This window comes from Carassius gibelio, chromosome B3 (assembly GCF_023724105.1).
Source record: "Carassius gibelio isolate Cgi1373 ecotype wild population from Czech Republic chromosome B3, carGib1.2-hapl.c, whole genome shotgun sequence".
Lineage (NCBI taxonomy): Eukaryota > Metazoa > Chordata > Actinopteri > Cypriniformes > Cyprinidae > Carassius > Carassius gibelio.
The window spans coordinates 1,338,803-1,364,777 of NC_068398.1; the positions used below are offsets into that span (position 1 = coordinate 1,338,803).

Sequence of the window (25,975 nt, forward strand, 5' to 3'; positions counted from 1 at the left end):
CAGACTATCTTTCTCTTATGAATATAATAAAACTAAAGACTTTTTGGAGTTATGAAGGATGCAGTACTACTCTATAGGTACTCAAGATTAACAGGATATTGAGTGAAAACGAGCATTTCACCCCCCCTTTAAGGTTTATAAAGTTGTAAATATGGATTACTTTCTTTACAAAAGCACATCACTTTGCGAAGCATTTATTACGCGCATTGGAGCTGTGTGGACTTCTTTTATAATGGATTGTTTTCATTTTTATTATGGATTTGACTCAAAATTTTGGGCTACCATCCACTCCAATTATAAAACATGGATGGGCCAGGATGTTTTTTAATATAACTCTGATTTTATTTGTCTAAAAAAAGAAGAAAGTCATATGCATCTAGGATGACTTGAGGGTGCGCAAATCAAATTTAGTTGGGGTAAACTAATCTTTTAATGAGCTCCAACTGATAATCGGATTGTGCTCCACCTGAACCTTGTTAATGAAACATCATAATTTAATGAACTGCACACAAACACAAGGTGGTTCTTCAAAGGCATCTGCAGTTTTATTAAAACAATTCATAAAATGCAGAAATTCAGATAAAGTGAGAGCAGAAAGAGATGGAGCTTCAGAGAGAGTTATTAGTTAGATATTAAAACACAACCAGAAACTTTGAAATAAATAATTAAAAACAGCAAATAATAAAAACTTATTTTCAATGCTTTTTCTGCATTAACAGCTCATTTCTGATATGTGTGACTTTACATCACCATCTATGATTACCTATTATCATGTGCTGTCATAATAAAAGTCCTGCTGTCATATATTCAAAAATAAAAGAATAAAGATAGAAAAAACCTACCAACGCAAAATAAAACAAACACATCAGAAACGGAACCTGAAGTTATTACACACGATGAAGTGTTAAGGTCGTCATGTGAAATAATAATTAGATAATACCCTCATGTGTCCAGCGCTAGAAGACTTTGGTCTTTAAGACAGTTCTGTACAACATTCTTGTGTGAGTGTGTGTGTGTGTGTGTGTGTGTGTGTGAGGTAGCTACAGATACGCAAACAGTTTATTTACTAGCTGTTGCAGTAGATCTGATTGAACTGTCTGTGTGTTTGTGTGTGTGTGTGTGTGTGTGTTCAGAATGAACATAATCATGACTAACATACCGCTGAAGAAGACTCAGTAAGTGTGTGTGTGTGTGTGTGTGTGTTATGTGGCCGTGATGGTGGTTCCTCCTCCGAGCCGCAGCAGTGTGTGTGTGTGTGTGTTATCTGTGTGTGTGTTATGAGGCCGTGATGGTGGTTCCTCCTCCGAGCCGCAGCAGTATCTGCTGACAGTCCTGCAGGGATCTGCGGTCTCCCACTCGCTCCAGCGTGCGCTTGGCCTCGGCCAGCAGGCGAGCGCGGTGACCCGGTGGGGTCAGCAGGGGCAGAGGCAGGTGACGACACGCTAGCAGGATAGCATGAGCCCTCTCACGCTCGCCCGGAGCACAGACACCGTCTGCAGCGCAAACACAGCGTCAGCACAACATACTGAACACACAGCAGCAGCTGTAGAGTGTGTGTGTGTGTGTGTGTGTGTGTGTGTGTGTGTGTGTGCTAGAGAGAGAGAATGTGTGTGTGTTTGTGTGTGTGTGTGTTTACCTGTGCTGTAGTTGTGTGTTCGGTGTCGCAGCAGCTGGTGTGTGCGTGTGGGACTGGCTCCTGCCATCAGTCGGACTGTCGTCTCGTGCAGGAACAGCTAAAATCATACACAGACTGTTAACATGTGGAGGTCAAGTGCAGAGGTCAGCTGCAGGCCGGGGTCAAAGGTCACCTTGTGCTGGGCCTGTCTGTGGGCCTGTCCCAGCTTCCGCAGAGAGCTCAGGTCCCTCTGAAATCCAGCCAATTGGGATCCGGGGGCGGGGCCTGGCTCACCATTAGACCCGCCTCCACGCTGCCATAGGCTGGTCCTCAGAGTCAGTAGGAGGTCACACACCAGAAGCTCCACCCCCTGAGAGAGTCAGAGAAGATGATTGGACAAAGAGAAACACCAGTGTGTGTCCAGTGTGTGTGTGTGTGTGTGTGTGAGTGTGCAGGTGCAGTACAGGTGTGTACCTTGTGCAGCCAGGTGTTGTGCGACTGACACACACTGATGTGCAGGTGAGCACTGGAGCGCTGGCAGTGACTGAGGCAGCTGACGACCCCCTCGCCCTTCTGTGGACACACACTCATCTGCACAGCCTTACACAGAGCTAGCACGGCCCTCGGCAGCGGGTGACTGACACACACACACACACACACACACACACACGGTTAGACTGGAGCATCACGGGCATGAACACACACTCTGACGGGTGAACACTCACTCCAGTGTGTGCAGCGCTCTGGGCATCCGCTCCGCCTCCGCCAGCAGTGACCTCACCGACGCATCATCACCCTGCAGCCAATGAACCGCAGCCTTCAGCACCGACGCCCACCAGCGGCACACAGGGTCCCTGACTGCAGAGACGAGAGACAACACGTCAGCGTGTGAGGACACATCAACACACACACAGAGGCAGTGACACACACCTGGTGTGGAGCTCTGATTGGCCAGCACAGGGAAGGGGGCGGTGGAGGGGGCGGAGTTTTCAGTACAGCTGTCCAGCAGCTGCAGGAACTCCAGAACACCAGTGAACTCCCTGCAGCAGACATGACAGGAACACACTTTTACAATTTAAGAATCAGAAGAACTGCGATCAGATTTATTTCATTCCACCTGCTGTTGTAGTTAGTTGTGGAACCTGAGTGTTTTTACGTGTGTTTATGTGAACAGGTGTGTGTGTTTTACCCAGCGTCCTCTGCTCGTTTGCTGCTCTGCGGCTCGATCAGTGTGTGCACGGCTCTCTCCAGGAGCTTCTCACAGAAGCAGCGGTGCAGCTGCGCGATGGGATCCGCTAGACACACACACACACGTCAGTCCTGCGTCCGGACGCTCAGACGCCCATCCATCGGTCGCTCAGGCTTACCTTTATCTCTCTTAGATGTGAAGATCTGCTCGCTGCTCTCCGCCCTCACTGACCAATCACAGCTCAGGAAGAACTGGCGGCCCAGCGGCGTGAAGAGCAGGTGTGTGAGGTGTTTAGATCAGTGTGTGTGTGTGTGTGTGTGTGTGTGTGTGGCAGCTCAGCAGGTAACCCTGAGGCACAGACAGCAGGTGTGTGAGGTGTTTAGATCAGTGTGTGTGTGTGTGTGTGTGTGTGTGGTGCTCACGGGCAGACAGGTGAGGTGTTTCCCCAGCGCTGCTCTCAGACTGATGGCTGCTGTCACTAAGATCTGGATCTGCTGAGCGACCGGCATCTTCCCCTCCGCGCTCTTGCTCAGATTCACAGCGCTCAGAGACACACACACACCCCAGAGCGGCCGCTGATCCAGCTTACCTAACACACACACACACACACTCATATCATAACACACACACACAGACCCACACACTCTCTCACACACACACCTGTGAGCTGCAGCTGGTTGAGTTGGTGATACACCAGTGCTGCATCGCGTGAGCTGGTCTGTGACTCCTCCCCCTCGTGTCTCCCTCCAACCAGACGCACCAGCCAGCCCAGGGGGGCGGGTTTCCGCAGGCTGTAGCGAATCAGGTTCCAGGAGAGCGAGCAGATGATGTCGAGGGTGGAGGAGGGCAGCACTCTGGACAAGACGGACAGACAGGTGTGGAGACTGACCGTGGCTGCGGCATAATCTCCCTGAGACACACACACACACAACACATCATCTTCAGCTCTACAGAGTGTGCTTGAGTGTGTGTGTGTGAGTTTACCCGGTACAGCTGCAGGTCGGCCTGTTTCTTGTGCCTCCAGAAGCGCACTGAGGTGGGTGAGTGAAGGGGCGTGACCGGCTCCCACAGGTACAGCACACGGACACACCCCCAGACCACGCCCACTCCACTCAGGACCCACACCAGGAGCCACGGCAACACGCACCACAGCCACGCCCCTGACAGATGGAGGGACACACGTGACATTAGCATCAGAGCAGGTCGCTCAGTCGTGTGATGACTGTGTGAGCGGGTCACGTGACTCACCGAAGCTCTGCGTCTGCGCGGGCAGAGAGAAGAGCGAGCGCGAGGACCCATGCGCGGCCGTCATCCCGGCGCTGTCCTCGGACCCCAGCAGAGACGGAAGAGGGTTGAGCGACACACAGAGGAAGGTGAGCGTGCAGAGCAGCAGACGCGAGCGGTCCAGCACTCCCACTGACGACGACAGGTCCGGCTCGCTCTTCACCTGAAACACGCACTCACACACACACACACACACACACAGGCATGCGGATCAGATGGACACCCGCGCTCTGGTTTGAATATAAAGTGAGGGGGCGGAGTTTGTACTCCATTTTTAATATAAAGTGAGGGGGTGGAGTCTTTACCCTAATGTAAATATGAAGTGAGGGGGTGGAGTCTGTGCTCTGAGTTTAATATGATGTGAGGGGGCGGAGTCTGTGCCCTGAGTTTAATATGAAGTGAGGGGACGGAGTCTGTACTCCGTTTTGAATATGAAGTGAGGGGGAGGAGTCTGTGCTCTGAGTTTAATATGAAGTGAGGGGGCGGAGTCTGTGCTCTGAGTTAAATATGAAGTGAGGGGGCGGAGTCTGTGCTCTGAGTTAAATATGAAGTGAGGGGACGGAGTCTGTACTCCGTTTTGAATATGAAGTGAGGGGGAGGAGTCTGTGCTCTGAGTTTAATATGAAGTGAGGGGGCGGAGTCTGTGCTCTGAGTTAAATATGAAGTGAGGGGGCGGAGTCTGTGTCTCTCACCATCTCGTGCTCCTGTAGGGGGCTGCACGGCTCCGAGTCGATGCAGAAGGGCGAGAGCTGAGGGGGGGAGCTGGAGCCCGAATCTGACGGAGGAGGAGAGATGAAGGCCATCTCTGGCTTCAGATCCACATCATCAGAGAGACACACCGACTCTATGAGAAGAGATGAGATGCACAAATGAGAATTCATTTTATACATTACTTATTAAACATTTAGAAATTAACTTCGCAAAAGTAGGAATGTTAAATTAATCAGTCAAATTGCAATACGCATATTAGTAAAAATGTATTAATATTACATGTATAATAATATTAAATAATAATAAAAATAATAATTTTAAATCTTCATTACTACAGCTCTCATTACTCAGCATTTGATTTGATGAATATTAATTAAATTGTTCAGTCTTATACATTTGTTATCCATCATTTTTAATAATACATTTGTATTAAATCATTAACACGAATCCAATGTGAATCTTATAAGTATTAAAATTAAATTTATATAATTTGATGAATTTACATTTATAATGAAATTGGATTCTTTATAAAAGTAAATTTGAATTTTAGAAAAAGGAATTTGGAGGGGAAAAAAATATGATTTCCTAGGGACTTACTATTGTTAAAATTGTAATAAATTACAATTAAATACAATTAAACAGTGAATTTAAGAAACAAACAAAGCTGAACTGTGATGTGATGTGACTCTCACGGTTCTTGTGATTGGCCATCTTGAGCGTCAGGTTCTCCTGCCGGAGCTTGTGGTTCACCTGCTGCAGGTATTTGATGTAGTCGATGGCTTTACGCAGAATCCCAGACTTGTGCATCTGTCAATCACATCAAACAGACCGTCAGAGCGTCACCTGAGCTCCACGCGTCCCAGCATGCAGTGCGGCGCACTCACCTTGGCGTCGCTGCCCATCACGAGGTCGCGCAGCTCCAGGATCTTGTCGTTGATGGACGATCGGTAGCGTTTCTCGATGATGTTGTGTGTCGTTCGTTTCTCGCCCTCCTTCACGACTCCTCCCGTTCCAGCGGTAATGGCCACGCCCTGCTCCACGCCCCCTGTGTGGGCGGTGCCTGAGGAGAGCTGTTTGATTGGCAGCTTGTCTCTGCCTCCCATCACCATGGGAACGGTGGTCAGAATGTTGCTGCTCATCAATGTCTGTGAAAGAGAGTGAAGATATTCAGAACCATAAACAAAACCATATTCTGACATGAAAGGGATTTAGATGGATGGATAAAAATAGTAAAAAATATATATGTGTGTGTGTGTGTGTGTGTGTGTGTTTTATTTTTTTTATTAAAATGCATGAGTATGTCTGATTTTACACCAAATGATCAGAAAAATAAAATAAAAAGTTATTTTCTTACAAAGGTTTAAGATTTGTATAAATATACTAATGAGATATTAAATGAGATATTATATATATAAATATATATATATACTTAGATTTTAATGTTTTAAATTAATATTCTTTAAATACAATAATAATAATAATATAATAATTTCTTATTTAACACCATATTAGCAGAAAAGGGTAATTTCATAGCAAATAGAGCATAAATTAAAATGATCATAATGATTATAATTATAATTAAATTAAAATATACGCATCTCTAAAAATATGAAATTATTATTTATTAGAAAATCTAAACCTTTTACAGAATTTTTTAAATCATTGATAGATAATCATTGAAACATTTAATGAAATTTAATAGTAAAATGTTAATTTAAAATATATATATTTTTTTTAAACATAAGTTACAAAAGCTGTTTTAAAAATAATCATAAAAACAAACCTCCTTGAGTAAAATTACATACCATTATTTAATAATATTTTAAATCTTTACTAATCTTTTACTAATTCTAAGTTTAACATTTGTCAGAAAATGACACATTTTTCCCACCTCTCCTGCATTAGTTAATGAAACTGCTCTGTGATAGTTCTGTCAGTGTGTGTGTGTGTGTGTGTGTGTGTGTGTGACGTACAGGGACCTGCAGCGAGGTGGTCTGGATGGGTGCCGTGAGCGTGGTGATACCCGGTGTGTTCTGCACGGTCGACAGCACCTGTGTCCCGTCCGGTTTGAGCGTGGTCAGAACCAGAGAGTCTGTCTTCAGGATCTGTGGCTGATGCAGCAGCACCTGTCAGCCAATCAGAGCGCAGCGTCACACATGACATCACACAGCACAGTAACAACAGTCTGCAGTGTGTGTGTGTGAGACGTACAGGCACCTGCTGTGATACAGTGTGGACCGGCGCGGTGGACAGTGTCTGGAAGGTCTGACCGGACGAAGTCAGCAGCCGCTGGTGCTGGATGGTCATCTGTTGGACCTGTGGTGATGTCATGATGCTCTGCATCTGCGGCTGGAGGACTGAGAGAGACACAGCTGTGTGAGCGAGTGTGTGTGTGTGTGTAGTGTGTGTGAGCGTGTGCGAGTCTCACCCTGGAAGCCGGCGCTGGGGTTCTGCTGGCAGATCACCTGGTTCTGGAAGAATCGGTGTGTCTGCGTGGGGGTCGGCGTGATCATCACCGTCTGCGGCTGTGCCAGCGTCTGCATGGGGAACGTCTGCGTCTGCACCTGCTGCTGCCAGCCAATCAGAGCACGGCGTGAGGAATGATCGAGTCAAACCAAACACAGGCGACATCACAGAATCCAGGTGAAAAATGAGGTGTGGTCAGAGAGTGAGGGGGTGTGGTCAGAGAGTGAGGGGGTGTGGTCAGAGAGTGAGAGGGTGCGGTCAGAGAGTGAGGGGTGTGGTCAGAGTATGAGAGGGTTTGGTCAGAGAGTGAGAGGGTGCGGTCAGAGAGTGAGGGGTGTGGTCAGAGTATGAGAGGGTTTGGTCAGAGAGTGAGAGGGTTTGGTCAGAGAGTGAGAGGGTGTGGTCAGAGTATGAGAGGGTTTGGTCAGAGTGAGAGGGTGCGGTCAGAGAGTGAGAGGGTGTGGTCAGAGAGTGAGGGGTGTGGTCAGAATGTAAGAGGGTTTGGTCAGAGAGTGAGAGGGTGCGGTCAGAGAGTGAGAGGGTGTGGTCAGAGAGTGAGGGGTGTGGTCAGAGTGTAAAGTCAGAGTGTGAGGGGTGTGCTCAGAGTGTAAGAGGGTGTGGTCAGAGAGTGAGGGGTGTGGTCAGAGAGTGAGAGGGTGCGGTCAGAGTGTAAGAGGGTGTGGTCAGAGAGTGAGGGGTGTGGTCAGAGTGTAAGAGGGTACAGTCAGAGTGTAAGAGGGTGCGGTCAGAGAGTGAGGGGTGTGGTCAGAGAGTGAGAGGGTGCGGTCAGAGTGTAAGAGGGTGTGGTCAGAGAGTGAGGGGTGTGGTCAGAGTGTAAGAGGGTGCAGTCAGAGAGTGAGGGGTGTGGTCAGAGTGTAAGAGGGTGCAGTCAGAGTGTGAGGGGTGTGGTTAAGCTGACCTGTGTGATGGGCTGTGGTCGTGGCTGTAGCAGCGGCGGTGTGCGTGTCTGTGTTTGCGTCTGGCTGCTGGTCTGTATGGGCGTGTGTGGGGGCGTCAGTATGGTGCTGGGAGCAGTCTGTGGGAGGGGCTTCACAGGAGCCACGGCACCGCCCCCCATCTGATCCTCAAAGAGATCCGGGAAATCCACCTGATTACTGACGAACTGCAGCATCTCTGAATGACACACACAAACACACACAGATGTGAAGATTGATGTCTGAATATGAACGAGATTAATAACTCCTGGTCATTTTAATTAGAATTTTATATTATAATTTTTTTCAATTTCACAGAAATATGACACTTCAAATAAATTTGAAAAAATGCCATTACAAAAGTAAAAACAAATTTCCATCGCCTCATAATGGAAAGGCTAAGTTTTTATAAAGTGATTTTTTTTATTATAAAATGATTAGGTGCTCCTAAATTTTTGACTGAACAAGCACTCCTAAAAAGAACAGTAAGCGTACAGCGGTGCGTTTGTTGATGAGCAGATCCCGTCAGGGTCAATCAAACAAACTGACCTTCAAAGCAGCAGCAATCAGTGTTCATCACGTCACATCACAAACCAATGATAATCACACTCACGGACATCCAGTTTATCATTTCAGGACGCTGTACACATTTGAAAGGGGTTGGGCTTAGAAAAAGGTCAACCAAAGTCCGGCAGCAAATACTGACCCTGACCTTTGATAATGAGAAGAAGGTCAGAGCTGAGAGATAAAGACTGATAACACACACTTGTATCAGACAGCGGTGTGTCAGTTTCACTGGTTTATGGTGTTATTACAGTAATAATAACTGATACAGTCACACCTGTGGCAGAAGAAACCGGTCTCTGCTCGCACCGGACAAAACCAACCAGTAATGCCACGACAGTGACCTATTTCAACAGCAGGAAACTACATCTAAACATGAATGAGATACGACTGAATAATGCAGATCAGTTTGAGACACTGATGAGCAGCTAATGCTCTTTATGTAACGTGCTCTTCACTGTTGGAGATCCAGAATCACACTGCTGCAGATCAACACCAGACTCTCAGTCCTGCAGGATCTGAGCTGATGGAGCAGGAGAATCCCACATGACTCTAATCTATAAACCCATGCGGTGTTAGACATCATTAGACTAACTGTCTGTCTGTTGCTCTCATGTGTTGACAGAGAAGATCACTATGAGACACACAACGACTGACAACAACAACAATAATACTAAAAACCCCAATAACAACAACAGCCACACTAACAAGAACATCAATAACAGCACAAATAACACTACTCTCAGACTTACACCAAAAACACCAATAACAACAACACTCAGACTAACAGTAACAAACACCAGTAACACTACTAAAAACACCAATAACAACAATAACGGACACCAGCAACACTACTAAAACACTAAGAACAACAACACTCAGACTAACAATAACAAACACCAATAACACTACTAAAAAAAAAAAAACAACCACCAATAACACGCTAACAACAATTCCACTAAATAGCACTAATAACAACAATACAGACACATTAATAACAACAAAAAGCAATAACAACACCGATGTTATTACGCTACATTCCTCAATTAATAACGGTGATGTTCAAACTGACACATATATGATAATTAATACCGGTGATGAATCACTTACTAGGGGACACAAGTGTGTCATCATGACATCAGTCCACACTTAACCTACTCTAGTTTCTCTAACTATAACTAAACTATATAAGCTGAAGCTGGATGCTGAATGTATTATGAGTAAATATCCATAATAAATAACAATGTGTTATGAGTTTATAAGGCTTGTTTCTACAGACAGCTGATCTGATCGATCACGCTCATTGATCTGCAGGATCAGCGCATCGGTGTTGTTTATTTGTTCATGAGCATCCTCCTCCTCCTCCTCATCTTCCTCGCTCACCGTCGATGTCTCCCAGCGTGAACTCGCCCAGCTCGGACAGGCTCGGGTCCATGGTCTCCATGAACTCGGCGGGGTCCATCCTCGCGCTGCTCGCCTCTCGGGATCACGGACTCGGTTCGCTCGGTTCCGGTGACTCTCGATCGCTCGTTTACCGACCGAACGGAGCCATCTTGTACTCCGGCTTTGACGTCATTCGCAAGCAGCGTTCGCTCCTCTGATTGGCTCTGGCTCGGCGACGGCATTCGGAATATCAGGCGCTGTTGACCAATCAGAGAGCTCGCTTGAGCGTGGCCTGATTGTACGTCGATGAGCAGAGGCGCTTTGCTCTTTTGCATTTGACCCGCCCCTCCGAGTAAACCCCGCCCAGGCCGCTCCGAGTGAATGGACACTGCTAATGAATATTTAATGAGCAGGCGGTGAGCGGTCAGATGAATATGTAAATATGACTGAAGAAGAGCGTCGTTGTTGTTGAAGTAACATCATCATCATCATAATCATCATTAGTCAACATTTGAAGCTGTCCTAAGACAAGAACGGGTATTATTTTAGGTTTTGATCCACTTCAAATGTTGACTGCTGTTTAAAGTATACTCCTGCCAAGTTTGTATTGTTATGCTGTCAAACGGACTTTTTTTTGTAGTAAATTGTCAGATTAGGATAAACTATGACACACAACTAGTTCCTATTTTAAATATGCTATTCCCTGCATGCTTTTATTTCCTTAACCTTAACCTTTTGACAACTAATCATTAAACATAATGTCAATTTGATAACCTACCATGCAAAAAATAAAAGTCCTTCAACAGGACGTGAATGACATTTAGAAGATCTTTTTTTTATTGTTATATTAGTAATGGATTACCTATTTTAAAAGAATGTATACTATAGCTTAGCTTCTGTTGTTTTCTGTGTTATAATGCATAATAACCCTAATAAACATAGTCCTTTCAAAACTGCTTTGTAGACTTATGTGTCAGGAAATATAAAATGTGTTTCTCTTGAAAATACATCAAAATATCTCTTAACGAAATATGTAAAAAACATGATTGGCATAATAAAATACAGCTAAGGGGGGAAAGCAGATGATTCCTGAGTTTCTGACAGTAAAATAAACTATTTTTATTACTTAACATATAATAATATATGAATGTGAATATAAATGTATAACTTGAAATGTTTTTTTTAAATGTTTAATCATTTAAGCTAAACTGCTATTGTAACGGTATTCTCTATTACATGTGAAATATAACTGTAATATTATGTAATAATGAAAAAAATAATTACTTTGTGTTTCCTCTGTAGTTAAATAACTAATGTAAATCTCACAATATTGTCACATTAAACATACTTATGACTTTGGTTGATGAAATAATAGCAAATATGAGACTGAGGTGCTGTGTCATAAATCAAAACAAGTCTGGAATAATTCATATGTGTTTATTTTTGTTCAACAGCTTCAGAAAACAGTCCAAACTCATTCATCACACACACGTCAGGATCCATTTAAACACCAGCAATACTGAGCAGGTCAGTTTAAAGAGCACGTTTGTTCAGTAAACAGCATGTTAAACTGTAAATGAGCTTCGTAACTGAATAAGACTGCGCAGGTTTCTATTAACAAGTAAAAACTGGTAAAAAATTCCAAACACATTAAATAAACTTAGTTTAATAAATGTTTAGTAATCCACTCACTGCAGTAAAAATTATAGCTGATGCTGCTCCGTATAACTTCTCACTGTGCTCGTAATGCAATGCAGTGCAGTCGTAAACATCAGTGAGCAAACGCTGTGTCTGCATCGCTCACTTGTTCCAGTGGATCTCGTAGGAGCTGCATTCAGTGTAGCTGTTTCCTGTAGTGGACCGAACTTTCTCTTTCACCACTCGGATCACCAGTCCTCCGGCCAGCGTGATTCCTGTCGCTGCTCTTCCGATCTTGCTGACGATGCTCAGGATGCGCAAGGTTGTTCCCACGCTGGCGTTACCCACAGCCACCACCGCATTTGATGCAACCGTTTCACCAGCAGTTATTGCTCCTCCCTGTAGCACCGCCCCCAACGCTGACCCCCCCCCATAGCGCCACCCACTCCTGCAGCCACGCCCACCACTGCAGCGCCGACCACGCCCACCTGCCGCATAGCTTCAGGCGCAGCTTATCTTGTTCCCGCAGCCTCTGTTCCTGCTAGCGCTCCCACCGATCCTCCCAAAACGCTGCCTGTCGCCACTCCCAGAGCCATCGCGCTGTTACTGGTTGCCACTGCTACTATTGCGCTTCCCGCCACCGATCCGCTGCCCATCGTGGAGGCTCCCAACACAATTGACAAAGGAGCTGCGGCTCTGAAAACAGCTCCTACCGCCATCCCTGTGGCTCCCGTCGCGACTAGCACTTTCACACACTCCAGAACTTTCCCAGAGAGCGCGACTTCACTTCGTACATAACTGAGTGCTGATCGCAGGGCTTGGTGTGTGCTGTGACCGCGCCACTGCTGCTCATCACGTATAGAGTCTGGGAACATGACGTCAGCAACGCAATGCATTCTGGGACTTTCTGGAATGTTGCTTGAATCACTTCATTCTCTATCATGTTGTGTAGTTTGTTCTCAGTTTCCATCATGGCACTGTGGAGACTCCAGGACCACTTCCTGTATTCTGTCTCCAGTTTCCTGTAAGCTGAGATCTCCAGAGCATTTCTGAATCTGAAGATGAATCGTTCATTCAGTAATGCCTCCCAGAGATCATTAATACGAACTCTGAAGTCTTTCAGCCTCGTTCCATCTGATTTTGAGACATAAGTAATAATAGTCTTCTTCAGTTCTTGGATGTTCTCACAGTAGTTTGGGTTTGGTGGAGCCATGGGCGGACTGCCTTCCCAGAGCTGAGAGAAATACTTCACATCTTCCTGAACATCAAATCTAATGACGTCACTGAAACACTCAGCATCACTGTCTTCCTCTTCAGCAGCGAGTCTTGTCATCACATCCAGTTTCTCCAGCAGTCGTCTCATTCTCTCCATGTTTCTCTCTCCAGCTGTGATGTCTGACACGTTCTGATGGACAAACACACAGCTGGGATTCAGTCTGACCTTCTTCATCCTCATGAAGGCCTGAACAACAATCTGAAGAACGTCCTGCATCTCAGATGGGTTTTCTCCAAAGATGTTGATCAGTGTCAGATCTCCAAGACCTACAACAAATGTGGCCAGTTCATGGTCATGATGTCTTGTTGATCTTCCAGACAGTTCTAGAGCACGAAGACCCTCAGTATCAACAACCAGAATATAGTCAGTGTTCATCAGTGTTTTCATCTCGTCTGAGACTCTGATCAGCTGCATGAAAGCTCCTCTGGTTGATCTTCCAGCACTGACAGCAGACTGGAGTCCAAACATGGCGTTCAGCATGGTGGATTTCCCAGAGCCTTGAAGCCCTAAAACTGACAGCACAAAGACTCTCTGGTCTCCCAGTTTCTGGACGAGTTGATCTAGAACAGCAGAGATCCAGATCACAGGAACATGAGCAGCATCTCCATCCATCAGCTCCAGTGGAGATCCAGAGATCATCATCTGTGCTGCGAGACTCGGGAGAGAAGAGAAGTCCTTCAGGTCTTTCTTGTTCTTCTGCACAGATGAACATGATTCATAAATCTGAGCGATCTCCCTCATGATGTGCTCCACACCAAACGCTGCAGCTTCAATCTCCTCAGATATTCTCTCAAGTTCTGCTTGTGCAGCTTTGAGATGTTCAGATTTATCAGTGTTCTCCTTCAGTTTTATTAATTGTGACCACTTCTCATTATATTTGTTATGTAGAGCAGAAAGATCAGCTGATGTATGTTCATCCAGGAGGATTCTGAGCCATTTAAGGAAGAAAATCTTCTCATGATTATAATGTGAGTTCATTTCTATAATAAAGAATTGCATAAACAAACTGATGTCAGATTCATGCTGCTGTTGACGGAGTTTCTTCATCTCTGTTTGTTTTCTACTGATCTCCATTTCTCCTTCATCTCCTCGAGGTTGATGTAGTTCTCTGTTCTTCTGACTCCACTGATGCCACAGTTTCCCCTGATGAGGCAGAAATGATTCTTTGATTTCTGTCAGATCTTTCTTCTCCAGTAAACTCATCATCTTCTGTGCTGCTTCTCTTCCTCTCCTGCAGTCATCATCATCTTCCTCATCTACTCTGATGTCTGAGTGTTTGGACACATCTTCAAGTCTGAAAGTGTGAGATGATTCTGAGAGACAATCATTTATAGCTCTTCTGAGTTCATCAGATACATCTGACTGATTTCTGTTTTTCAAACCAATTTTGTATTTTCCTTTCTTCATCTCAGTGAGAGCTGACTCGTCCTCAGTAAAGAGACAAATGAGTGGCTTTGAGTGCTTGTAGAGATTTTGAAGTATTATCATATTTTTATCATTCTTGTCCAGGTGTGGCAGAAGAACAACATTGACTGAGCTCATGTGAGTGAGGATCTGCAGCTGTTTCTCGTGTTCTCCTGCATCTCCGTGTAGATTACAGAACGCCACACACTCAGTGAAGTTATCATGATCTGATCCAGAAGGACAGAACCAGGAGATCTCCACCACTCCGTCCATCAGGACTCTGGTTCTGCTGCTGCCGGGACAGTTTCTGTGGAAGAACGTGTTGTGTTTCTCATTGATCAGACAGTTCATCAGCTGAGACTTGGATGAAGACACAGAGCCAAACCTGAAGAAGAACACCATTGGAGTTTGTGCTCTGTAGATCAGCTGGGTTTGACTGATGATCTGATTGCTGGTGTTTCTCATCTTCCAGCTCTTGTGGATTTGTCTGAATGTCCAGAGAGGAAACTCAATCTGTCGTGTGAATGGATCAGGAACAAGCAGAGGAAGAGCGAACTGACACTGGGACAGTTTAGTGACCATCAGCTGCTTCAGGAGAGCATCAGCACAATGAAACACAGCCATCTGGACATCCATCGGGTGAATGAGATCACACTGACTGGTTCCTTCATTCGATAAATACATGCTTTCAAAAATATCTCCCTCATCTTCAGGTGAGTCACTGTCTCTTTGTTGTGTGTGATGTTGTTCACTGATCTCTTTATTTGTAATGTATCTTGCTCTGTAGTTCATCCTCAGTAGTTTCTGAATGTAAGTCTGAATCAGCTCTTCTTCAGCACAAGACTCATGAGACTGTAATGAATGCTCAGTTATCTGAAGAACATCTGCAGCTCTCAATCTTTGATTTATATGAAGATGAAGTCTGTGAAACAGGTGCTCTGTTCTTTCAGCTCTCACTTCTGCAGTTACTATGTCCTTGTTTTCTCCCTGTTTTAAAGACAATACAATTAACTAAAACAAATCATTTAAAACATTTATTGTTCTTCCATTCAGTCATGTGTATTAACAATGGGAAAAGGCACAGACGATTCGAGAAAAATAATCAAAGACTTGTTTTTGTACCAATCAAATATTTCTGCATTTCTGCAAGATTTGAAGTGTTAAAATGGATGAACATGAATCTGATTTCTCCGGGCCTCATTTATAAAATGTTGAGCAGAAACCATCCTAAATTTGATCTTACGATCATCTCTCAAATATTCGTATGTGTGATTCATAGAATCAGAATCAGAATCAGAATCAGAAAGAGCTTTATTGCCAAGTATGTTTGCGCATACAAGGAATTTGTTTTAGTGACATAAACTTCCAGTACACAGAGACACCAACACACAGACAAAAAAAAAAAAAAAGGTAGTCAAATAAATAAGTGTATATACAATTGTGCTATAAATGATAATGGAATAGGATTGAAAAAGATGCAGGGATGTACTAGGATGGAGGGGTAACAAATAAATATAAGGATGTTGCACTTGTTTGCATAAGCATAAGTGGGGAACATTTAACTGTTCATGAGGTAGATTGCCTGGGGGAAGAAACTGTTTTTGTGCCTTGCTGTTCTGGTATTTGCGGCTCTGAGACGCCGGCCAGATGGCAAAAGTTCAAAAATGGGGTGACTTGGATGTGAGGGATCCAGAGTGATTTTATGAGCCCTTTTCCTCACTCTGGATGTATACAGTTCTTGAAGGGTGGGCAGGGGAGCACCAATAATCCTTTCAGCAGTCCGAACAGTTCTCTGTAGTCTTCTGATGTCTGATTTTGTTGCTGAGCCAAACCAGACAGTTATAGAAGTACACAGTACAGACTCAATGACGGCTGAGTAGAACTGTTTCAGCAGCTCCTGTGGCAGGTTAAACTTCCTCAGCTGGCGAAGGAAATACAACCTTTGTTGGGCCTTTTTTACAATGGAGTCAATGTGATTGTCCCACTTCAGGTCCTGAGAGATGGTGGTTCCCAGGAATCTGAATGACTCCACTGCAGTCACAGGGCTGTTCATGATGGTGAGTGGGGAAAGTGCAGGGGGGTTTCTCCTGAAGTCCACGATCATCTCCACTGTTTTGAGCGTGTTCAGCTCCAGGTTGTTAAGACTGCACCAGACAGCCAGCTGCTCAACCTCTTGTCTGTAAGCAGACTCATCACCGTCCTGAATGAGGCCGATGACTGTAGTGTCATCTGCAAACTTCAGGAGCTTGACAGAGGGGTCTTTAGAGGTGCAGTCGTTGGTGTACAGGGAGAAGAGCAGAGGGGAGAGAACACATCCCTGAGGGGCACCAGTGTTGATGGAGCAGCTGTTTGATGTGAATTTCCCCAGTCTCACTAGCTGTTGCCTATCTGTCAGAAAGCTGGTGATCCACTGACAGATAGAGCTAGGAACAGAGAGCTGGGTCAGTTTGGTCTGAAGGGCTGTTGGGATGATGGTGTTGAATGCCGAACTAAAGTCCACAAACAGGATCCTCACATAAGTCCCTGTTTTGTCCAGATGTTGCAGGATGAAGTGCAATCCTATGTTGATTGCATCATCCACGGACCTGTTTGCTCGGTAAGCAAACTGCAGGGGGTCCAGTAAGGGTCCAGTGATGTCCTTCAGATAACCCAGAACCAGTTTTTCAAACGACTTCATGACGACAGACGTTAGAGCCACAGGTCTGTAGTCGTTAAGTCCTGTTATCTTGGGTTTCTTTGGGATGGGGATGATGGTGGAGCGTTTAAAGCAGGAAGGTACTTCACACAACTCCAGGGATCTGTTGAAGATCTGTGAAAAGATGGGGGCCAGCTGGTCAGCACAGATTTTCAGACAGGCTGGTGTAACACCATCTGGGCCTGGTGCTTTTCTTCTTTTGTTCTTCTTGAAGACCTGGCGCACATCATCTTCACAGATTTGAAGAGCAGTAGGTGTGGAACGGGGGATTGCAGGAGGTGTTAATGGTTGTGCAGGGAGATGGTCAGAATGGGTGTTGGGGGTTTCAAATCTGCAATAAAACTCATTCAGGTCGTTAGCAAGCCGTTGATTAGCCTCAGTGCAAGGGGATGGTGTCTTGTAGTTTGTGATGGCCCTCAGTCCTCTCCAAACTGAAGTTGAGTCGTTGGAAGAAAACTGGTCTTCCAACTTTTTAGCGTAGTTCTTTTTAGCCGCTCTGATCTCTTTGTTCAGTGTGTTCCTGGCCTGGTTGTACAAGACCCTGTCCCCATTTCTGTAGGCATCCTCTTTGGCCTGACGAAGATGTCTGAGTTTTACTGTAAACCATGGCTTATCATTGTTGAATGTTAAATAAGTCCTGGTAGGAATGCAAACATCCTCACAGAAACTAATATAGGATGTTACAGTCTCTGTGAGTTCGTCCAGATTGGTGGTAGCAGCTTCAAAAACACTCCAATCAGTGAGGTCAAAACAAGATTGTAAATCCTGCTCCGTTTCGCTGGTCCATCTCTTCACAGTCCTTACTACAGGTTTAGCAGATTTAAGTTTCTGTTTGTAGGATGGTATAAGATGAATCAGACAGTGATCAGAATTTCCCAAAGCTGCTCGTGGAACAGAGTGATATGCATCCTTTATTGTGGTGTAACAGTGATCCAATATATTACTGTCTCTGGTGGGACATGTAACATGCTGTCTGTATTTTGGCAGTTCACGGGAGAGATTGGCTTTATTAAAGTCCCCCAGAATGATTAAAACAGAATGAACGTACATACAGAAACTGCATGTACGCGTCTCTTTCATACGTGTAATCTATGAATCACAAATGATCTTGAACTTTCACACAACAGAATGGTTTCAGCTCTCTGTCTTGTAAACGACTCCTAATTAATGTCATTATGATATAAAAGATGACAAGTCATTGTCCAAATTCTTTAATTTAGAACAGCTGCATTTCCATACACCTGAGGTACTCCAACATGAAAAAGAGTGTACATCTGCTCAAACCCTGATGCGAAGCTAAGCACTTTTCCACGTCAAGAACAGTTTCTATAAATATGAGCGCTCGCGTGGATTTCAGCATAACACACTCACAGATCAAATCTGTGTGTACACACACTTTATAAAAGAGGCCCTCATAGACTTGCGTGTTTCTCTGTAAACTCACCTGCTGCATCATCTTCACTCTCTCTTTCTCTTCTTCATGTTTCTTCATCTCTTCTTCTCTTTCTCTGTTTACCCTCTCTTTCTCTTCTTCATGTTTCTCCATCTCTTCCTCTCTTTCTCTCTTCAGTTTCTCCATCTCCTCCTCTCTTTCTCTGTTCAGTTTCTCCATCTCCTCCTCTCTTTCTCTGTTCAGTTTCTCCATCTCTTGCTCTCTTTCTCTGTTCAGTTTCTCCATCTCTTGCTCTCTTTCTCTGTTCAGTTTCTCCATCTCTTGCTCTCTTTCTCTGTTCAGTTTCTCCATCTCTTCCTCTCTTTCTCTCTTCAGTTTCTCCATCTCCTCCTCTCTTTCTCGGACTCTGTCCATCAGGATCTTGATCTGTAGTTCTTGTTTCTCTCTCTCCATCTCTCTGAACATCTTACATGAGTAGAAACTCGCTCCGTTCTCTTTCAGCATGTCGTCTATCTTCTGCAGTAGATCAGTCACCTGTGTTCGGTCTTCAGGCTGATTATTATTGAACACATGATATCTGTTTCCACACGCTTCGATCAGCTTCATCAGAGGAGATCCAGGTTTTCCCAAACACTGGTCGATGGTCTTCTTCTTCAGAAAGTCTCCTCGGGTGAAGAGCACCATGGTGAACATTACTGAGTTTTCACCGAAGGTCTCTTGGATGATCTTCACTGATGTTTCTTCTTCTTTAGTGAATCGTCCCAGTGGAACCAGTAAGAGAAACACATGTGGTCCAGGCAGGATCATGGAGACACAGTGAGTGATTTCTCTCTGGATCTCCTCATTACTGAGTTCAGTATCAAACAGTCCTGGAGTGTCGATCACAGTGACACGTCGACCGTTGATTTCACATGATTCTCTTCGACTCTCTTTAGTAATAGATTTGAGTTCTTGAGATGTTTCTGCTGTAAATGCTTTTCTTCCTAAGATTGTGTTTCCAGTTGCACTTTTCCCAGCTCCAGTTTTTCCCAGCAGTACAATCCTCAGCTCATCTGTGTTTTCTTTTGAAACTAAAATTGTAAAAAACAAAACAAGAAAAAAAAAAAAACACACACACGGCTAAAAATTAATATATGTATAATAAATTCAAGAAACTCAGTTTCTTTCCTTTTGCAAAGGTATGTAGTGATCTTAAATTAACACTATAAATGCAATATTTTGTGTCAAGAAAATTATTCACCAACACAAGAAACATAACAGGGAAATATTCCAACCTGAGCTCAGTTAAAAAAAAATAATGATAGAAAAATTGAGGAGTGACACCAAATAGAAACACAGTTAATACAACCAGAATATTTTATTCACAACTTAATCTAAGAAATTGTACACTTTTATCCACTAAATGACCTCATTTTAAATTTGATGCCTGCTACAGGTCTAAAAAAAGTTGGCATGGGGGCAACAAAGGGCTGAAAAAGCAAATTATTTTGAAAAGCTTCATCTGGGAGAACATCTAACAACTAATAAACATCAGGTCTGTAAAATGATTAGCTATACCCTTACCAAGAAGTAGCATACTTTAAGTTTAATTTATTATAATCAGAGTTTGCCTCTCTGCAATCCCTCCTCCCTTATTACTCACTCCTCTTAAGGTTGGGTGTGAGTGTTGTTGTCTTCTTACTCCTGCCCTCCCTTTCTCTCTCCTTGTTTTTCTCCCTCCTCCCACCTGTGTTCTCTCTCTCTATTCTCTAGTTCTGTATCTCTTTACCTCAATGTAAAAGTGCATGCACATATGATACATAGAGTTGAATCGGTGAAGAAAGGTGGGGGACCATTTTAGACCCAGGTTTCAGGGTTTAGTTTGTTCTTTACAGAAAATTGAAATGTTCCACGCCAATATTATTCCTTATATGTCCAGCGTTTGCTGAATATATACATACCTCAGGCATATACGCAACAGGTATGTAATCTATATCCTATTGGTTGAAAAGATGGTAATACCCTTATTTTATCCTATATATACTGAGTGTAAAACAATAGAGATTTGATTTCTTCCCATGGCTGTGAACACTTTAGGAGGACTGAGAAAACTTGTGGTGGCAGCGATGTAGAATGGGACCATTTTAATACTTAACAATTTAACAACGTGTAACTGTTTCAATACTCACTTTCAATACACTTTCAATACTCACTTTCTAGTATATAAAAGTATATGTTATAACTGGTTTACATGTATGCTTTTAGTTTGCACTGCAATTACACTAAAAGTGAACCTATTGAGAGTGAGGAGTCACGTGCCGATTTGGGTTTATTTGGGCGGGGTCTGAGCCAGTCGGCCATGATGGTAGGAGATGCTATAGGTTGCCAGGGGCAACGCCTTCAGAATCTCGCGGAGGCGCAACGTTCCAGAGTGCTTTAATTTTTGCATATTTATTTATTACTTCGGCAAAACAGAGATGGGTCTACAAATAAAAGAAAGAAAAGGAAAAAAGTAAAGCAATGCAAAAAGATTAGGCGAAAGAAAAGGGACTTTACAGGAATAAAACAGCTCTCAGGCATCCAAAATATCGACCCATACAAGCTTTTACTGCAACCGAATGGCACAGAGACCTGGACCATACCTCCAAGCACATATATGGACATTGTGAATTATCTTTTTTTGGTGTACGTTACTACACAATGCAGGAGTTTAAAAGCCACAAGTCTTTGGAAAGTTACGAGGCTTTCTGCTGTGGCTGGGTCTATCTACAAGCCTCCAAGTGGTGAAAACAGCGTTGTACTGGCCAAAGTAAGTTTCTTCACATGCATTTTAGTGTGTTGTAATTACATTGCATTTAGCAGACACTTATTGACCAAAATGACAAAGTAATTAACTGTGACTCTTTCGTAAACACTAGATTGTAACGAGATGTTCAATGTACACAAACGTTTCCAACATGTTTTGATGTAGGCTAAAGCTGTGTAAGTTTAGGTAACGTTATTTAGTTGTAATTTGATTTTAGCCCAATGACACATATTGTACCAGTTTTTTGTGGTGGGTGTTGGGGGCTGCAAAGTGGACAAGCCAGTTCTGGGTTAGCTAGGGTAGTTAAATGTGTGACTGCAAGATGTAAATGTCCTGGTTAGATTAAAGCCATTAACAGCGTGAATGCAAGGTGTATGAGATTCAGATGAGGCTGAAGACTGATGCTGTGTCCATTTCAGTAACCTAAAAAACTGTATTCCATTGTTCCTATGTTTCCCATATGTATCTTGTGAGGTACTGGAGCAGTTTTTAACGCAGCAGTGACATCCAGGCATGGTAAAACAGTGTGGAATTGCGATAAGCTCCTCTACTACCGAGTTAACAACACACGTAAACAATCATGTTTTGCCGCCGGTATCCTGCCAACATGGTGATATCGAGGACAGGGGCTCTTTACTGTGACGACAACTCCTCACTCTCAATAGGTATACTGATAGTTTACTAATTAAATACTTTGTACACTTTAAAGTATAGTTTCATTAATCATTATAGTCATATTTTATACTGCAAGTATAACCATACGTTTTCTTTAAGTGAACTTTACATCATACTTTAAGTATACTACTATGTCCCTATTTAGGTTTTAATTTGTAAATATTTTGTCATATGAAAAAAATAATAATAAGTGTGAGTGATTTTTAAAGTTTTAGAATGATTTAAAATGTACTCATATAAAGTGAATTTAAAAACACTTAGAAACAGAAAATTATTTTATATAAAAAAAAACAGTGAAAATACAGTGCAATCAGTTCGGACATTGCACAGTGGTCATTCAAGAAATGCACAGCTAAACAGATGAGTTTTAAGTCTAGATTTAAATGCGGCCAGTGTTTTAGCACATCTGATATCTTCTGGAAGTTGATTCCAACTGCGGGCGGCATAGTAACTAAACGAGGAATCTGTGGTCTGTTAGGTTTATATTCAGTGAGCATATCTGCAATATATTCCGGTCCTAGGTCATTTGGTGACTTATACATGATTAAAAGTACTTCTCAATCCTAAATGTAACTGAAAGCTAGTGTAAGGACCTGAGGACTGGTGTGATATGCTCAGATTTTCTGGTTCTAGTCAGAATCCTGGCAGCAGCGTTCTGGATGAGCGGCAGCTGTCTAATGGTCTTTTTGGGAAGGCCGGTGAGGAGCCCATTACAATAGTCCACCCTGCTGCTGATGAAGGCATGAACAAGTTTCTCCAAGACTTAACTGGAAACAAAACATCTAATTCTTGAAATGTTTTTTTAAATAATAGTATGCTGATTTAGTTACTGCGTTGTGATGACTACTGAAACTAAGGTCTGTCTCTAGAATCACACCATGATTCCTGACTTGATTTTTAGGTGTTTGACACCTAGAGTCAAGGTATGCATTCACCTTGAAAACATCACCTTTGTTTCCAGACTTCAGTTTTTTCCTCGTTTAACTGAAGAAAGTTCTGGCACATCCATCTATTAATTTCATCAATGCATTGGCAGAGGTAATCAATGGGGCTGTAGTCATTTAAAGATAAGGCTAGGTAAATCTGGGTATCATCAGCATAGCTGTGATTGCCAATTTGGTTATTTTTGGACTTAGTGGAAGTATATACAGGCTGAACAAGAGCGGTGCAAGAATTGACCCTTGTGGGACTCTGCATGTCATGGACATCCACTTAGACTTGTGCTCTCCTAGACTCACATAATAGCCTCTCCCTTCTAAGTATGACCTGAACCATTTGAGTACCATCCGAGAAAGCCCGACCCAGTTTTCCAGTCTCTCTTGTAGTATGTTATGATGGACAGTGTCAAACGCAGCACTGAGATCTAGCAATACCAGCACCGATATTTTGCCAGATCGCCTTCCTGACATTGATGATCTTCTCAGAAAAGAAGGAAGCTGTCAGGGATCTGGCAAGCCCGGTCTCCACCAATCACCAACGCTCACAATCCCCTGATTATTAACCAGCCACACCTGCCCCGCATCACAGAGCCAATCAACGACACTATAAAAGCACTCACCTGTACCTCAGTTCCCCGTCAAGCCTCCAACAGGAACAGTCTCCTCGAAGTTGTCTCCTAAGCTCCTGCAAGCAAGATGTAACGTATACTTCTTTGTGTTATGCTAACCTGTGTCCTTGTTCTGCTGTTCCCAGGACCGTGGATCATCGGATCCCAGTGGAACGTCAAGTGATTCAACGGTCGCTGTAGTCTCCTGTGATTATCCCGAGCTGGTACTGTCTTTGGCTTCTAAGAAGGAAGAGAACATTAGTGAGCGATCAGTGACTGTGGCTTTGACATCCTTGTGCAGAGCGGACTCATTTATGTGATAACCATACAGCCCGCACTTGTAGAATGGAGTTTCACTGTGCACTTAAAGAATTGAAAATTCACAGAGCACTTGTACCTTTTAAAATAAACACTGTTCTGAATTCACCAACCATCCGTGTTCCGAGTCCATCCTGACAGAAGGCTTGACCTAACAACAAGGATGATTTCAGCACAGCTTCCACAGCTTCCGCTAGTCCCACTCCCACGTTGGTGTATACCGCAAGCTCGATATCCCAACCAGTGCCCTTCTCCTGTAGGGAGGAAGATTACAATGGGTTCCTGCTACAATGTTCTGTTGCTCTCGAGCAGCATGCACACCAGTACGCTACGGAAAGATCAAAGATCTCTTTTATCATACAGCAATTGTCTGGACCAGTACTGAGATGGGCCGAAGCACTATGGTTCCAAGAATCCACAATTACCTCCTCCTAACAGAATTTCATTGGCCATTTCATATAAATTTTTGGACGTCCGGTGGGGATTCTTCGGTCAGCGATCAGCTTTTAAATCTGCGACAGGGAAAAAGGACTGTCTCAGAGTATTCCCTTGAGATTCACACTTTGGCCGCAGCAAGTGGATGGAATGAAAAGTCCCTACTCACTGTATATCGACATGGAATAATTCCCGGACTCCAACTCCAGCTCTCCATATATGATGACAATATGGGATTGGAAAAATTCATGCAGCAAGCTCTTCGGGTTCACCTAAGGTCACAGTCTTGCTAACGAGAAGCACACGCAGTGGATAATGTTCCTCGCTAAAACGTACCTGAGAAAACTCCTAGGCCACCCCCAGTAGAGATGCAAGTAGATTCCCAACAATTATCTCCAGAGGAATGAAATCGTCGTAGAGAGCAAAGATTGTGACTGTTCTGCGGGAAAGGAGACCATTTCATACGCACCTGTCCATCTCGTCCTCCACGGTTAGTGGTGAGTTCAGTCCTTCCTCTGTTTCAATCCCACTAACCATCTATGTGAATTTGAAGTTTACAGGTCTCAATGTCGAGGCTCCTGCCATTGTTGACTCCGGATCAGCTGGAAATTTCATTTCAGGGAAATTTGTTAAAACTCATCGGCTCCAAAAGACTAGAACTTCAACACCCTATTCCATCTTCGCAGTCACAGGAGAAGGAATCAATAAGGAGTACGTAACATCTCAGATTGCACCAATTACTCTCAAAACGGGCATCGGTGCCATCCTGTTCCAATATTCAGACAATATCGCTAAGCCTATGCCCTGTGCCTTTTTCTCTAGGAAGCTGTCTCCTGCGGAGAGAAACTATGATATAGGCAACTGAGAACTCCTGGCGGTAAAACTTGCTTTAGAAGAGTGGAGACACTGGCTGTAGGGGGTCCTACAACCGTTTCTTGTGCTGACGGATCATAAGAACCTCCAATATCTAAAGGATGCCAAGAGACTCAACCCTCGTCAAGCTAGGTGGGCTTTATTCTTCACCAGATTTCACTTTCAGATCGCTTAGTCTCATCTCCACGCCCTGGAGGGAACCCCTGACGAGCCAGAGCCTATCTTACCCACCAAGCTGTTTGTTAATCCTATTCAATGGGACTTCAATTAAATGCTTTACGAGCAAGCTCAGCAGCAGCCCATTCCACCCGCATGCCTACCTGGTAAGGTTTTTGTATCCGAGGATCATCGCAAGGCTCTAATCTCCCAGGTACATTCTTCAGTGGGAACAGGTCACCCCGGTGTTAATAAAACTCTTACTACTCTGCAGAGCAAGCACTGGTGGCCAAGAATGATCAAGGACATCCAGTTCATCCGGGGATGTGTTCTCTGTGTCATGACCAAAGTTCCACAACAGCTACCCACAGGAAAGTTAGTTCCCTTACCTATTCCACAGCGTCCTTGGTCTCACATCGGGGTAGATTTTGTCACTGACCTCCCTGTTTCTGATGACAAGACATGTATCTTAGTAACCATTGACAGATTTTCCAAGGCTTTCAAACTAATCCCATTATGAGCTCTTCCCACAGCCTTTGAGACTGCTGAACTCCTTTTCGAACGTGTTTCGGAACTTTGGAATCCCAGAAGACCTCGTGTCTGATTGAGGACCACAATTAATTTCCCAGGTATG

The 25,975-nt window shown here is 43.9% G+C and overlaps 2 protein-coding genes across 2 annotated transcripts; both read right to left on the reverse strand.

The window, feature by feature from the left end:
* Positions 1–520: 520 nt before the first annotated feature.
* Positions 521–10,364, reverse strand: LOC127952142 (sterol regulatory element-binding protein 2-like). Its single transcript, XM_052550457.1, is given in 21 exon segments — positions 521–1,493; positions 1,637–1,733; positions 1,809–1,985; positions 2,090–2,252; positions 2,341–2,473; positions 2,546–2,655; positions 2,805–2,910; positions 2,983–3,098; positions 3,100–3,152; positions 3,227–3,393; positions 3,465–3,714; positions 3,789–3,964; positions 4,053–4,251; positions 4,781–4,932; positions 5,492–5,606; positions 5,684–5,944; positions 6,773–6,925; positions 7,011–7,156; positions 7,228–7,369; positions 8,185–8,399; positions 10,148–10,364. Coding segments are annotated over 21 exon segments (3,228 nt in total). The 5' UTR covers positions 10,227–10,364; the 3' UTR covers positions 521–1,275.
* Positions 10,365–11,947: 1,583 nt separating this feature from the next.
* On the reverse strand, positions 11,948–25,499 carry LOC127952015 (interferon-induced very large GTPase 1-like). The gene is made up of 5 exons (XM_052550242.1): positions 25,466–25,499; positions 23,788–23,922; positions 18,605–19,623; positions 12,580–15,476; positions 11,948–12,233 (listed from the first exon to the last, which is right to left on the reverse strand). Exons 1-5 carry the CDS (start codon positions 25,497–25,499, stop codon positions 11,948–11,950), a joined length of 4,371 nt encoding a protein of 1,456 aa, XP_052406202.1.
* Between the last annotated feature and the right edge of the window lie 476 nt (positions 25,500–25,975).

Coding starts and splice junctions, on each gene's coding strand:
- LOC127952015 (XM_052550242.1), bottom strand. CDS start 25,499: ATGCGGGTGGAATGGGCTGCTGCTGAGCTTGCTC. Junction 19,624..23,787: donor CTTCTTAGAAGCCAAAGACA/GTACCAGCTCGG, acceptor TTACAATTTTAG/TTTCAAAAGAAAACACAGAT. Junction 15,477..18,604: donor GAGTGAAGATGATGCAGCAG/GTGAGTTTACAG, acceptor GATTTGTTTTAG/TTAATTGTATTGTCTTTAAA.